The 15,173-nt window shown below is 46.2% G+C and overlaps 1 protein-coding gene across 1 annotated transcript in view; it reads left to right on the forward strand.

Moving 5' to 3' along the window:
* Window positions 1-2,666: 2,666 nt before the first annotated feature.
* SLCO2B1 (solute carrier organic anion transporter family member 2B1) overlaps window positions 2,667-15,173 on the forward strand; it is a 37,698-nt gene continuing 25,191 nt past the window's right edge. Inside the window, exons 1-6 of the mRNA XM_033145923.1 lie at window positions 2,667-2,756; window positions 6,612-6,749; window positions 6,845-7,007; window positions 10,815-11,024; window positions 11,523-11,621; window positions 11,762-11,892. Coding sequence (XP_033001814.1) covers window positions 2,688-2,756; window positions 6,612-6,749; window positions 6,845-7,007; window positions 10,815-11,024; window positions 11,523-11,621; window positions 11,762-11,892 — 810 coding nt within the window. The 5' untranslated portion in view covers window positions 2,667-2,687. The remainder of the gene's footprint in view (window positions 2,757-6,611; window positions 6,750-6,844; window positions 7,008-10,814; window positions 11,025-11,522; window positions 11,622-11,761; window positions 11,893-15,173) is intronic.

Raw genomic sequence — 15,173 nt, forward strand, 5'->3', positions numbered from 1 at the left:
GGTGTTGAAAGGACCCCGCTCAGCAGCTGATCAGCAAGAGATCGGGAGAGAGAGAAGAGTCCCCGTCTTCCTTTCAGCCCCGCCCTCTTGCCCAGGCCTCCATTGTTGAATGTGCTGCAGAGGGAGGTTGTTTGTTTCCCCAGCGACATGTGACTGGCTGATTATATTATCTGTCTGGAAACTGTAGAAAAGGCTCCCTTTCCTTAAGAAGCTGTAGAAATGTGAGTTGAACCCCATAAAAACGGGGCTTTTCCTCTTTGCTTTCCCCCCTTTGCAAAAGAAGCTTTGCTTTTCCCACTTTGCAAAAAGCTTCACAAATCTGAGCTGATCCTCAAAACAACAGGGCTTTTCCCTTTGCAAAAAAGCTGCAAAACTTTGAGCTGATCTTCAAAAAAAACCAGGGCTTTTAGAGGAGGAAAACCAGAAAATTATTTTTTCCTTGTTTCCTCCTCTAAAAATGAGGTGTGCCCTATGGTCTGGTGCGTCCTATGGAGTGAAAAATACGGCAGTTAAAGCCATTTCCATTTCAGTCCCTCTTCTGGATTTCTCCTATAATTGAATAGGTTTGAAAGAGCCACAGCTCGCTATTCAGGAGTGTCAGCTGATGCCATACAGCGTGTGTTCTTGGATTGATGCCTTGCGCTCATTTTCTCTCTCCTAAGAGTTACAGAAGCATCATGGTTTAATCCAGCTCTGCTTGTCTTGACAAGATCAAGCCTGACAGCAGAAATGTGATCAAATTGCATTAGCCTCTCAATTTCCCTAATTCTTAGGGGGCAAAGAGAATTATAGAGAAATAATGAAGTATAATATATCAAATATTCCTCCTTCCACATTCACATTAGTGCTTCGGATGATGTCCTTATAGAAACACAACAGCATGCTTTATGGGCTTTAGCGTTCTTGCAAGTGTGATTAGCAATAGCATTGATTTTTCCATGACACCGTAACCCACGTGTGTCTGTATTGGTGGATGAGGAAATTGCCACTGTCGTTCCCCAACTGGGTGTGTGGGGTGTGTGGCCTGACCCACAAGTGCTGGGACAAATTCCTCTGTCCTCATTTAATTCCACACCCTCCAACATTTCTCCGATAAAAATAGAGATGTCCCTTCCAAGGAAAAGTGGGACATTTTGGGATCCAATCAGAAACCAGGATGGCTTCTATAAAGCCGGGATTGTCCCTGGAAAATTGGGACACTTGGAGGGTCTGTAATTCATCCCTGAAGCCTGAGAGATGCGGTGAGAGCCAGTTGCTCAGGGATCTGTGAGGCTTCAATGTCTCTTGGACAAGTGTAAGACTAGTCTCCACCCACTCCAGGCACGTCTTTCATCGTCACAAACCAGATACCTATAGCAACTCTGCAAGCAGGTCATGAGCACAACAGCAGTTTCCTTACTCATGTTCCCCAGGATTTGGCACCCAGTGGCAAGGCGGTTCCAGTACTAGAGCTATTACTCAATGGTAATGGATAGAAACTATTGAGACTCAAGTACTCTGTTGCCGAATGCTTTTATAGGAAGGTGATTTGTCTCTTTCCAGGTTCTCTCTGCAGGGTGGAATTTGGTGTGCTTAGGGGCAAAGAGAGGTCTTCCATTTCTCCTTTGCTTTCTAGATACGTCTCTGAGTGGTTTTGCCACTTTCCCAGGGAAAACCCACTGTATACTGCTGAATTGGAACAAACATCAATCTGCAGAAAAACTAATTCATTATTTTATTTTATTTTCTGATTCAGCAGTAAACGGTGAGTATTCCCAGCGGGACAAGGAAAAGTGTGGGTGAGCCCTTAAAAGCCACTTGGGAAATATATGCCTTTCAGCCTGGAAACAAAGGTTTGCTGCTGCTGTTGTTGCTGTTGTTCAGTCGTTCAGTCGTGTCCGACCCCATGGACCAGAGCACGCCAGGCACCCCTATCCTCCACTGCCTCCCACAGTTTGGCCAATCTCATGCCAGGTTTGCTGGAGGTAAAGGTAAAGGGACCCCTGACCGTTAGGTCCAGTCGTGGACGTCTCTGGGGTTGCGGCGCTCATCTCGCATTACACTGGCCAAGGGAGCCGGCGTACAGCTTCCGGGTCATGTGGCCAGCATGACAAAGCCGCTTCTGGTGAACCAGAGCAGCACATGGAAACGCTGTTTACCTTCCTGCTGGAGCGGTACCTATTTATCTACTTGCACTTGATATGCTTTCGAACTGCTAGGTGGGCAGGAGCAGGGACCGAGCAACGGGAGTTCACCCCGTCACGGGGATTCAAACCGCCGACCTTCTGATCAGCAAGCCCTAGGCTCTGTGGTTTAACCCACACCGCCACCTACGTGGGTGTACTCTTCCCCTAATAACTGTTTTTCCATTCAAAATGGTTCCTGTTCATTTGTCTATCCATCCCCACCTCCAAAGTTCAACACTCCTGGAAGGATGAAGGAAGAGTCAAAGAATGGTCTGGCTTGATCTCGCCAACAAGTTTCTTACTGAGGAACATGGCTTTGTAAATCACCCCATAACCCCCAGCAATTAATGGGCTCATTCTTATTGACAGATATGTTTGTTATAATTGCCCATGAGCCCTGTTGATGCCTACAGTATCCCTCTGAACAATGTCATGCTGTGCTAAACCAGGTGGAGAAACTTAGGTAGGACGTTTAACAGCCTGATTTCTCTTTTGCAGAGACACAGAGCACACATTTAAACAATGCCAGACGAAAGGAGCAGTGGTCTCTTCAAACGACTATCTCATGCAGGCTCATTTTTCACTATCAAAGTAAGTACCAGGAGCCAGATTAATCCCTACTAGAGCTCCAAGGAAGAAAAGTACACTGAAGTTCAGTTTCCTTTCTGCCACTGGGTGCTTCCAAATGGCAGCTTTGAAGGGGTGATACTCTTTTACAAGTATTATTCTAATCCTGCCAAAGTTTTTAGAAAGGATAAGCTGAATAAAAAGGGATGGACAATGGAAACCAGAAAGGGGCAAAGGGAAGTCAAGGGATTCTGAGAATCCTAAATATAATGGTGATTGATATGTTTAAATGGAAATACATTATGTAAAATTTAATTTAATTTATTTTTTAAAATAATAATAACAATAATGTGATTTACATTAGAACCATAGCATGCCAGGGCAAGGTTAACCCCCCTCTCCTGTAGGATGCCTGCTAGTTATAGTTTTGTGTTTTTAAAAACATTATTAAACGATGCACACAATTTCAAACAGCACATTTAACTTCATGACTGGTTTGGTGATCAGTCCCCAGAATTGCAGGCTTGAAAGGATTTCAGGAGGCAGGGCTGGAAAGGATTCCTGCTGGGGCCCCTGGAAAGCTGCTTTCAGTCAGAGGAAGCAATATTGGGTTTAGTCGGCCTTCCCCAAGCAGGTGCCCTCCAGAGGTTTTGCACTACATCTGTCAACCCCAACCGGCACATCTGCACGGTGCTATGACTGATGGAAGCACAGCCAGGCTGACTGGGGATGATGGGAGTTGTAAGGACAGAACATCTGGAGGGCACCAGCTTGGGGAAAGGCTAGGCAAAACATCAGTCCAATGCAGCATAAGGCAACTTGACATGTTTTAAGTTTCTTCTCAAACTTCCAGAACAGCTCAAAATGAAACTAAGCAGCTCATGCTGTGGCCTTTTTGTGCCTGAGTTCTCAGAGCACATCTGTTACCTGCTGGCTCACTTGACCTTCAGTGCCTCTCTTGCACTCGAATCCAGAACTTGCTTCCAGGCACTTCAAAGCCATCTGCCCACCTGACCCAGAGGAAGCTTGGCTGTTCCGGCAAGCTGGCTGCAACCCCAGGAAACTCTTATCTTTGCCTTTGTGAGCAAAAACATTCCAAGCAGGTTGGAAGAAGCTGTTGCTTCCAAGATAGTGGACTTTAAAAATAGATGTTCGTTGCATGTGTAAAAATGTAAAACACCCTGGGGTTGGCTCCCCGCTTCCCCTTTTCTTTAAACTGGGGTGTGGGGGCGAACTGTGGAGAAAATGTTATCCAGTTTGCAGTGATTATAATTAGTTTCCACTTGGTATTCCAAACTTTCCACATTTTGTGCCATGTGCAGCGAGTGAGGAATGAACTCACTGAGATAAGGAATGGGTTAAACATGGCCACCATTTTCTTTTAAAACAATTTTATAGGTTTTTAAACAAATACAGTAACCATTAAACACTTATCCAGTGGTACAGCTAATGGTGTTCATTTTATCCATTGTCTCTAAACACACACTTGCACATTCAACATTCAAACATATTACCACATCACCTCTCCACTGAGACTATTCAGAGTTTGGTATAAGAAGGTCTTGATTTTGGTCATTAATATGGTTAAAGAAGGGTCCACGTTTCTTGGAAGGTGTCTCTATTTGTTTTGCCTTTAATTGCCCTCCTTGTGTCTGGGATACAGACATTGCTGTATCCCAGATATTGTTTCCCCATATGTTCAGGGATGTTTCAGTCTGGCACCATTTCCATTGATTATAATGATAGTAGAGGTTTGTATGGCATATAGGGCAAGACAAAATCGAAAATTCTTTCCAGTAGCACCTTAGAGACCAACTGAGTTTGTTCCTGGTATGAGCTTTCGTGTGCATGCACACTTCTTCAGATACCATGCACACGAAAGCTCATACCAGGAACAAACTCAGTTGGTCTCTAAGGTGCTACTGGAAAGAATTTTCGATTTTGTTTTGACTATGGCAGACCAACACGGCTACCCACCTGTAACTGGAAATACAGGGCAAGGATCCTGCTCTTGGGCAGAGCAACTGCTGGCTGCTATCTCACATCCCAGCCTGCTGACTCAGTCACCATCAGGGAATTATTGCTCACAAGCAGTCTGCTTTTTGTGCATTTGCACATACTGTTACTGGCAAAAACAAACAAACCCTACTCTTCCCTTGAGCTCCCAATCCCTCTATTTTGCCTCAGACTAAGAGCCATATTAGTCGTAGAATTGTAGAGTTGGAATAGACTGCAAGAGGTCAACTAGCCCAACCCCCCTGCAGTGCAGAAATAAAAGTACTCTTTGGTCAGAGAACCCAAACAGAGATTTTAAATCACAAAACATGCAGCAAAATAAAGTGTGGAAATGTAGGAGGGAAGACCTTTAAAATATGTCCCTGTGAGTTCCAAAACTTCCCTTTTCCCTGAGCACAGAAAAAGGCCACACCTTTGGTAAGTTAAAAATGGTTTACTTACAAACTCCCCGAAGGTCATATTCTTGTGCTTTTCCATACAGCATTCAGAAAAAGTTGCACAGGCAGTAAAACTTGGCATATTTCCAAAGTGGTGAAAGTTCCTAAATTATTGGCACAGGAACTCAGGAGTGGCTTCTAAGAACCATGCAGTCTGAGCTGCAGCAACTAGCTCAGACCTCCTCACACATTGAGCTTCTATGGAACAAAGGCTTGATTCATTATTTCATGCCAAGGTGAGGGGAGTGGAAATAGCTAAGCCAGGCAGGACAGCTCACAGTATTAACCCCACCATGCATTAATTATACTTAAGCATGTTGGTTATTTGAGACTGGTTATCCCACAGTTTTAACTCTGCACATACCGTATTTTTCACTCCATAGGATGCACTGGACCATAGGGCGCACCTCGTTTTTAGAGCAGGAAACAGGGAAAAAATATTTTTCTGGTTATCCTCCTCTAAACCCCCCCCCCCCTTTTTTTAGAATCAGCTCAAAGTTTTGCAGCTTTTTTGCAAAGGGAAAAGCCCTGCTTTTTGAGGTTTTGTGCAGCTTTTGTAAAGGGGGAAAAGCATTGCTTACAAACCAGTAAGCACCAGTACAAACCAGTACAGACCAGTAAGCACCAGTACAAACCAGTACGCACCAGCAAGTAATAGGAAGCAAGAGGAAAGCGAACCAGTACAGACCAGTAAGCACCAGTACAAACCAGTACAGACCAGTAAGCACCAGCAAGTAATAGAAAGCAAGAGGAAAGCAAACCAGTACAAACCAGTAAGCACCAGTAGGTAATAGGAAGCAAGAAGAAAGCAAACCAGTAAGCACCAGCAAGTAATAGAAAGCAAGAGGAAAAGTAACAGAAAGCCCCAAATGGCTGAAAAACTCAATTTCCCAGGATCCTCAGCCCTCCCAAAGGAGCTACTGTGCAAGGGGCCTGGGTGGGGCAGGAAGGGAGCTAACTCCCTTATCTCCCTCCCTGATTTCCTGCAATCAGCTGTTGAGCGGGTTCCTTTCAACGCTCTCTTTCCCTTTTGTTAGCCTTTAGCTCTTTCTAAAACAGAAAAAGCAGGATCTGCCTTTCCCCCCTGGGCAATTTGGCTCCAGGGACCATGCATTCGCTCCATAAGACGCACAGACATTTCCCATTACTTTTTAGGAGGGGAAAAGTGCGTCTTATGGAGCAAAAAATACGGTACATAGATACATCACAAAACCTGATAGTTAGAACTGGGGTTTGGGACCACAGGTATCTGTGACAGGGAAGGGAAAGGAGGCAGAGACTTGGCAGGTGGGTTGGAAAGCAGCTGCTGTGTGCCCTGCACAGACTATCTAGTAGGGAGCGAGACAGAACTCGTTACTCCCAGTGCGGCAGAACAGCCTCAGGTTCCATTTTGATTTTTGTTCATTCTTTTTCTCTCCTTCCGCAGCTCTTTGTTGTTTGCCAGGGTTTTCTGCAGCTCTCTCAGCTGATGACGTCTGGCCTTGTGAAGAGCTCCATTTCCACAATCGAGAAGCGCTTTGGACTGTCCAGCCAGATGGCCGGCATGGTGGTCTCCTTCAACGAGGTACCGCCTTTTCTGCTTGTGCATCTTCCCTTCCATAAGGATGTGGCTTCCCCAGCGCCCTAAGAGGCCTCTCAACCTCTCATTTCACTACCCAGGTGGGAAACACGCTGCTGATCATCTTTGTGAGTTACATGGGCTGCAGAGTCCACAGGCCCCGATTCATTGGCTATGGGGCCGTCCTCGTCTCCATGGCTGGCCTGGTCATGTCGCTTCCTCACTTTATCTCGGGACCCTACGAATATGATCGCTCCATTACTGGTAAGGACTTTCTATGTATGATCTCCTTGGGGACGTTTTCACCACAGAGGTTCACAGTTGGAACTGGGGAAACTGTTGATTCATAGAATCATAGAAACGTAGAGTTGGAAGGGACCCCCAAGGGTCATCTAGTCCAACCCCCTGCAATGCAGGAACCTCAACTAAAGCATCCCTGACAGATGGCCATCCAACCTCTGCTGAAAATCACCACCTCCCGAGGGAGACCATTCTCTTGTCGAACAGCTCTTACTGTCAGATAGTTGAGGTAGCTAGCCGTGTTGGTCTGACACAGTCGAAATAAATTAAAAAAATTGTCCAGTAGCACCTTAGAGACCAACTAAGTTCATTCTGGGTATAAGCTTTTGGATCTGAAGAAGTGTGCATGCACTCAAAAGCTTCTACCCAGAACAAACTTAGTTGGTCTCTAAGGTGCTACTGGAAGGAATTATTTTATTTTATTTTATTTTGTCAGATAGTTCTTCCTGATGTTTTGTTGGAATCTCCTTTCTTGTAACTTGAAGCCATTGGTTCGAGTCCTATTCTTCAGAGCAGGAGAAAACAAGCTTGTTCCGTCATCCATAAGAGAGCCCTTGAGATATTTGAAGATGGCTATCATATCTCCTCACAGTCTCTACGCATATCTCCTTGGGTAGCTTTTCAGTATGGAGGTTCACATTTGGAATTGAGGGGGAAACTATTGATTCCCACTTTCATTTTGCATTAGAAAACCACAGATGATCAAGCCAAGAGTTGGACATTGACACACACCCAATTTCATTTTTTAAATTTTTTAATTGGTTTTTGAATTATGTTTTACTAGTGCTTTAAACCTGTTAAATTAACAGGCGCTAGAACATATGTGGTGAAACATTTTAAAAAACAGACTGCTCGCCCGCCGCCACTTGTAACAGCCGCTGCCGCTTAGAAGTACGTCCACGCGAGCGCGCACCCGACACTTCAACAGTTTCGCCCGGCCGCCCGTTCCAAGTCCCAACGGCTGTCCGTGGGGCACATGCGCAGTAGCGCAATCCCACGGACACAGGGACTGGACGCAGAGACACTTGCACTTTAGGACTTCCGGCGGCGACGCCATCGCCGGGTGGTCGAAGGCTGCTTCGGGTCCGAAGCGCCTTGTCCATCCCGGGGGTTAGGAGCCGCGCTACCGCAGCGCGCGGCTCCGGTTGGGGTGCGGGAAGAGCGTCCCGCACCCTGGGCTCCCCGGCTGCGCCCGCGGAGGCTCTGAACCCTTCCCTTGCCCCCCCTGTAAAGGGGGAGTGGGGGTGAAGGGCAAACGGAGCCGGGCTTCGGGGACATGCCCCAACCGGGATGCAAATGCGGCGACAGAGCCCGCGGTGAGCGTCCAAGTTCTACCTGTGAAGAATGGAGCTAAAAGAACCCGGTGGTCGTGAGTAAAGAATTCGATTGGAAATTGTGTTTTTGGAACGATCCGGGGGGAAGGAGAATGGCAGCCTGCCCTCCCTCCCTTCGAGCTCAAGAATCTAACCAATTTGAGTGATTGCTGCTACAGAACTGGTTACAATGTATTTAAAATTGACACAGGAGACTGGCAAACTTTTCTTTTGGGAAGTTAACTAGAGGAAAATATCTCCTTTTAAAGTTGCGGTATTTGCGCTCCAGTTCAGGAAAATGGCGACGAACAAAGAGGGGAGTAGTAACTTGACACCCGCTTCCTCCCCCTCTGCCAGTATGCTGGGCTTCGTCCTTGAACTGGCACTGAACTCTGGATTAACGGACGAACAGAGACTTACTGCCTTGAAGGTGGAACTGCTTTATAGAAAAGTCAAAGCCTTGTGTGGGGGTCTGAAATGGAACCAATTGCCCACAGAGGAGGCAAACAAAACTTTTGACACTTTGGAAGAAAGCCTTGCCAAAGAGCTGAGAGGATGGATGCAAAGATGGAGTGAAATGAATGAGCTACTTCGGAGAAGAAATTCGCCTTTTGGGGGTGGCAGCCCCAAGGCGACGTTAAGATTTCGTATATCCAGTCCCCGAGGTGTGAGCTCGGGGGCCAGGGACAGAGAATTAAGGTATCTACAAGAAGAAAAGGAATGTTACAAAGAACCGAAGAAGCTGAGAGATGATGTGAGGAACACCTCTGAACTCGCGGCAAGGAGAGGTTTGGACTGTGCCTGGATCTGTGGACACTTGGAGAGGGAAGAGATATGGAAGTTCAGTGCCGATGCCATCAGGAGAAGAATAATGGACAGAGGGGGTGTGGGGTGAAGTATGAAGTAAAACTTTAAGTAGCCTGATATGGTAAATTGAAATCGGAGGGTGAATACTGTCAACAATACTTTGTTATATTTTTTATTTGAATATGAAAGGAGATATTTCAAGTTTTTACGTTACTAGCAGCAACCTTAAGGATAGAAGAGATAGATTAGATGCGAATGATTTACGAAGATCTATGAGGTGGAGTGTGAGCAAAGTGAATTTAAGTGGATTAAGTTCATGGATTTAGAAGATTAAATGGTGAGGTATTATTATGATGATGCATTTTTAGTAAATGTTTAAGATATAATTGAATGTAGTGATATAATTGAAGCTAAGGTTTTTTTTTGTAGGAGAAATGGTTATAAAATAGATTAAGGATACAAACTCGAAGGTGAAAAGGCAGGGGAAGTCGAAAGTCAAGACATGGAACTAGAAATTTTTTTTTTTTTTTTTTTCTCTAGAAAGATGCAATAAGAAAGCTTGACATTGTTTGTATTTGTTTTATTTGTTTTGCATTTGTTTAATTGTAGGTGTGGGTGTGGGTATATGTTTGTTATAGAAAAATGCCAATAAATTCTTATAAAAAAAAAAACAGAGACACTTGCACTTTATTAGTATAGATTATACTTACAGTACTTACAGCTGTACAACATAAACTTAAATTCATTGTTACCAATAAACTAATACATTAAAAAACACTCAAAAAAACATTTTGACAATAAATTTTCTTCCAAAGCAATACAGGAAGCTACGTTAGACTCTATTGCCAATATCAGCTAGTCTGATTGGGGGGGGGGGCAATAATGAGGGTCTCACTGCACATTCCATTAAACGAATAGCATGAGACAGTGATGAGAGTGGGTTTTCCCTTCTCTCCCGGTCCATGATTCATAAGAACATGAGAAGAATCTGCTGGATCAGGTCAGTGGCCCATCTAGTCCAGCACCCTGTTCTCACAGCGGCCACCCAGATGCCCATTGTGGGAAACCCGCAACCAGGATTCAAACACAAGAGCCCTCTCCCCTCCTATCATTTCCAAGCAACTGGTGGAGGCAGAGCACAGCCATAAGGGCTAGTAGTCACCCTCCCTCCTCCATGAATCTGTCTAACCCTCTTTTCAAGTCCTCCAAGTTGGTGGCCATCACTGCCTCCACCAAACCTTCAACAAGCCTGCTGTACCAGAACTGGATGTGGAGACTGCAGCTGAATGAGACACAGCTCTAGGCAGAATTTTGGTGCCGGCACAAGGTGTCGCTGATTTTGAGACCCAAAGGTCCATCAGTGCAGGGCCTTCAGGGCCAGTCTCAAAGACTTGGCAGTTTCTGAAGTAACCTGGTCATAAGCCACCTATCAGAATGCTCCTCCTAGCACGACGGTGTGCTGCTGTAGCATCCTTCCATATAGAGGCTGGGTAGGGAAGGGTAAGAGAACAGAAACAAGCTTTGTGTTGTTGCTGCTGCTCAATAGCTCTGTTTGCTGTGCCCAGTTCCAAATGGAGTTTCACCCAGCAGTAAAACAATAGATGGGTGAAGAAGTGTGACAGCTTGATAGCATCTCCTTTTGCCTCTACAGGTTCGGCAACTACCACTTCAGACATATGCCTCCCAAGCCGGAATGAGACAGAAGTATGCACTGAATCCAAAAAGAAAGAAACCGAAGTGGTTGTGATGCTGCTCTTACTTGGGCAGACCCTGCTGGGGATTGGCGGGGTCCCCATCCAGCCCTTTGGCATCTCATACATTGATGATTTTGCCAGTAAGAACAACTCCCCTCTCTATATAGGTAAGATGCTAGAAACAAAGGCTAGCTGCCCAGGCTAGTGCCTTATACCATATAGGCATCTTGTCTTGAGTTGTGACCTGCAATGCACGAAGGAGGGCCCTGAGCCAAGAAAAGAAGAGATAAAGCAGTAGTTCCCAAAAACGATTGTCTGGATGGACAACAAACAAGAGGCTTATCCACTAATCCTCTTGTCCTGCTGTTTTTCCCTGGGGAAAACCACTTTTCAGCAGTCAGTTAGAGCAAATGGCAATTCGAGTTTTCCCCAGATGGATGTTTGCTCCGAATGAGCACCAAAGAGCTGGTTTTCCGTGCGAAAGGAATGGAGAGTTGTGTGAATCCACCTCATTATTCCAACCCCGCTTCAAGGATAAACTGCTTAAAGATTTTATCACAATCAGGGCGGTATATACAGTAAATGTTAAATAAACTTGGGACAATTTTTGAAAGATGCTTAGTGGGCTTGCTACTTGAGCAGAAGTTCTGTTTTCTTTTTTACAGGAATCCTCTTTGCTGCAACCACAATGGGTCCTGCATTAGCATTCATAGTGGGGGCAGCTACGTTGCGCTATTTTGTTGACATCGATAAAGTTTCTGCAGGTGAGTTAAGAAATGTTCTGAGTCAGCATCTTTGTGAGTGAGTAAAGGGGTAGGCAGCTGTTGAGGCCTCTGAGAGTTGTGCTATCAGCCACCAAAGCACCAGAATATCTTTGAGCTCTTCCATGTACTTTGTGTTTCAGCGGACATTCACATTAATAACAAAGATCCACGATGGGTTGGAGCCTGGTGGCTTGGTTTCATAATTTCCGCCAGTGTGGTCGCCATCGCTTCAATACCTTATTTCTTCTTTCCAAAAGAGCTGCCTAGAGAGGTAAGGACACACTTGAGAATAGCTATTCTCAAGGCACAATCTCTTTCCTCTTGAAATGCAAAGTGGGGCAATTCAAAACACTGGCACATGAGCCACTACGACTTAGTGGGTAGGGTGCTGGGCTTGGACCAGAGAGATCTGAATCCAGATTCGTGCCCTCCTGTAAAACAACCTTTGTGCTCTAGGGCCAGGGCCTGTCTTAGTCTAACCTTTCTATCCCACAGGGTTGTGGACATAAAGAGAGAGGGAAACCCCGTGTATGCCATCTGAGTACCTTGGAGAAAGGGCAAAGTTAGATATGGGGTGGAACACATCAGGGTGTTTTGCTCTGTTTACTTGTGTTCTCTCCATCTTGGGTTTACAGCTGTCATGTCTAGCTGAACAGGCCCAATGTGGCAGTGAATGCTCAGGAACATTCTTGGTTCTTGGGACGGAGGCGTCCATCCCCTGGCACACAGGAAACAGGAAGCCCAGACAAACCATTCATGAGTAGGTACACCATCAAAATTCAAGTCGTGAAGGTGGAAGCAGGCGCGAGTCTCGCGACAAAGTGTACTTGCCATGTGGCAGAAGGATGGCTGAGTTTCTATCTTTGTGTCCTGTGTGAGAGACAAGGAAGGCCCAAACCTTTTTGCTCCTTAGAGTGGAGAAGAAAATGGTGCCTCCACAAACCACATACAGAAGACCGGTCATTGAATATTACTTCATCACAGGCAAATAGACAGTCTCCTCCTCTGCACTTGAGGGCAGCAGACTAGCTTAGGGAGCACAGAGCAGGCACATCAGTTCTGTTCACTCCTTGGCCTTCAGAATCTGCCACCTGAGGTGACCACCCCACTTTGGCTATTGGTAGGGCCAGCTCTAGGGACGTGGGTGGCACTGCGGTCTAAACCACTGAGCCTCTTGGGCTTGCCGATCAGAAGGCCAGCGGTTCGAATCCCCATCACGGGGTGAGCTCCCATTGCTCGGTCCCAGCTCCTGCCAACCTAGCAGTTTGAAAGCACGCCCAAAAAGTGCAGGTAGATAAACAGGTACTGCTGTGACGGGAAAGTAAACGGCGTTTCCGTGCGCTGCTCTGATTTTGCCAGAAGTGGCTTAGTCATGCTAGCCACATGACCCAGAAAAACTGTCTGTGGACAAACGCCGGCTCCCTCGGCCTGTAAAGCAAGATGAGCACTGCAACCCCAGAGTCGTCTGCGACTGGACTTAACTGTCAGGGGTCCCTTTACCTTTACCTTTTTTTCAGGGCCAGCCCTGGTGAGAGAACACCAGGAAGTAGAACACTGAATCAAAGAAAGAAAGGTGATGAGTCATGGATATATATCTGATCCAGAGGCATTCTTAGAGAAGGTGAAGACGGGCTGTGAAGGGGAAGTCTCATTTGTTTGCTAAGTTGCTTCCCCCTTGATTATGAGCAGTTTCTCCAAAAGATCAGATCAGGCAAACACAATCTTCTGCAGAGGCGGAAATGCTTGCTTTTGTGAGCTCTGCGGAGTGACCGCTGGCAAACAGTTTGCTGCAAAAAGCATGGAGGAGAGGCAGCGTTTTGAAATGAATTGCTCTTTTCCAGTGAGACATAAAGCTGACACCCTGGTCGTGCCTGATTGCTAACAATCCCTTGGCCTGCGCTGTAAGAGCAGCAGTGATAACTTTTGTTGTCCTGGCCGCTTCCCAAGCAGGATAATTGCTTTTTTCCTGCCTCCGCTCCACCTGCATTTCTCGGTAGAAGCCCCAGCCCAAGTGGCCTGCAAAGTTTCATCACAATGCCAGAAGCCCCAAAAGAATGTCCTGTGTGACAGTCATGGTTTCCTCCTCGTGAGGAGAGTGTCAAACTGAAGCTGAGGCAGTGGTAGGGGGGGAGACAGATGCTTAATCCTTCCCTCTCCTTCTGGTTTTCTGATGCAACTGCTTTCCCCAACTGCATTCCAGACATGTTTACCCTCACAAGCCCTTGTAGGGTAAGAATACCAGATTCCCCCCCCCCCAAGAATCCAGAGACACTTTAAAAAGGGGGAGGGGAGTTATTTTTTTAAAAAAAGTTATTTTTAAAAAAAGAAGAAGTAATCTCTTCTGTGGTCTCCTCTGTTGCACAGCCTTCCTCTGGACCCCGGCTTGCTCTCTTGGGGCGCTAGCCACCATGGAGTAGGCTTGGGTCAGGCCTGGGCTCTGCCACATGTCCTTGCCTTCCCAGTTCTCTCCTACCTCTCCTCCTTAGTGGTGGTAGCAGCAGTGCGGCAAGGTCGGGACTCCCCTCTTTTTCCTCCTTCCTCTTTCTCTCTCTTCCTTCTCCTTCTCTCCTCCTCCTTCTCCCTGCATCGGCTGCAGGGTTTTCGTGGCCCCGGAGTGCCTGCCGCTGGGCTGTCGGACGGGTGACCAGGATCTCTCGCACCCGGCTTGATTTGGGTAGGGGGGGGGTCAGTGGTTCCCTCTCAGCAGTGGCAGCGGCAGTTTCAGCAGCCCAGAGCCAGCTTGGTAGCACAGTTGGCTCTGGCTGGCTTCAGGAACTGTTCGCTGCCGTGGCGCTCGCCATTTTGCCTTGCCGTAAGTCCCCACATGATGTGACTTGTGCCATTGAACCAATCACACAACATTCATTCCCTACTAATAAATCTACAACACTTAAAATATTCATCACGCTACAAACAAACAGGATCTAAAAAAACTCCTTCAACTCATTGAACAAAAATGAAGAGAAATAGACTCCCTAGAAATCAACAAAACAATGATCAACATTTTATACTCTAAACAGCGCTACTATGAATATGGAGGGAAAAAACTCCAGACTATTAGCAAATAGATGTAGGGAAAAAGCACTCAAAGCAAGAATACACTGCATCACCAAAAGATGGCAACATGACATTCTCCCCCAAAGAAATAACCCCAGAATTTGCAGAATTCTACTCCAACCTATACACCTCCCATAACCCACCAGAGAATTCCTAGCAGGACTGACCATGCCTACCTTAACCAATGAGGAACAGAAATTCATGGACAGTCCTATCACCCCAGAGGAAATAGACACGGTCCTCAAAAACTTGGAACCACACAAAGCCCCAGGCCCAGACGGCTTCACAGCAGAATTCTATAAGAAATTCAAAGAACCCCTGATGCCCTACATGACACGCCTATTTAATGACATCATGAAAGGGGAGGCCCACCCCCAAAACCCGGACCCGCTCCAAAATAGTCTCCATCCCAAAACCTTTGAAAGGACAGCCTCAAAGTAGATTCATAAATTAATAAACCAAGACTACAAGATATTCACATCAATCTTGGCCAAC

Source organism: Lacerta agilis, chromosome 4 (genome assembly GCF_009819535.1).
Source record: "Lacerta agilis isolate rLacAgi1 chromosome 4, rLacAgi1.pri, whole genome shotgun sequence".
Taxonomy (NCBI): Eukaryota; Metazoa; Chordata; class Lepidosauria; order Squamata; family Lacertidae; genus Lacerta; species Lacerta agilis.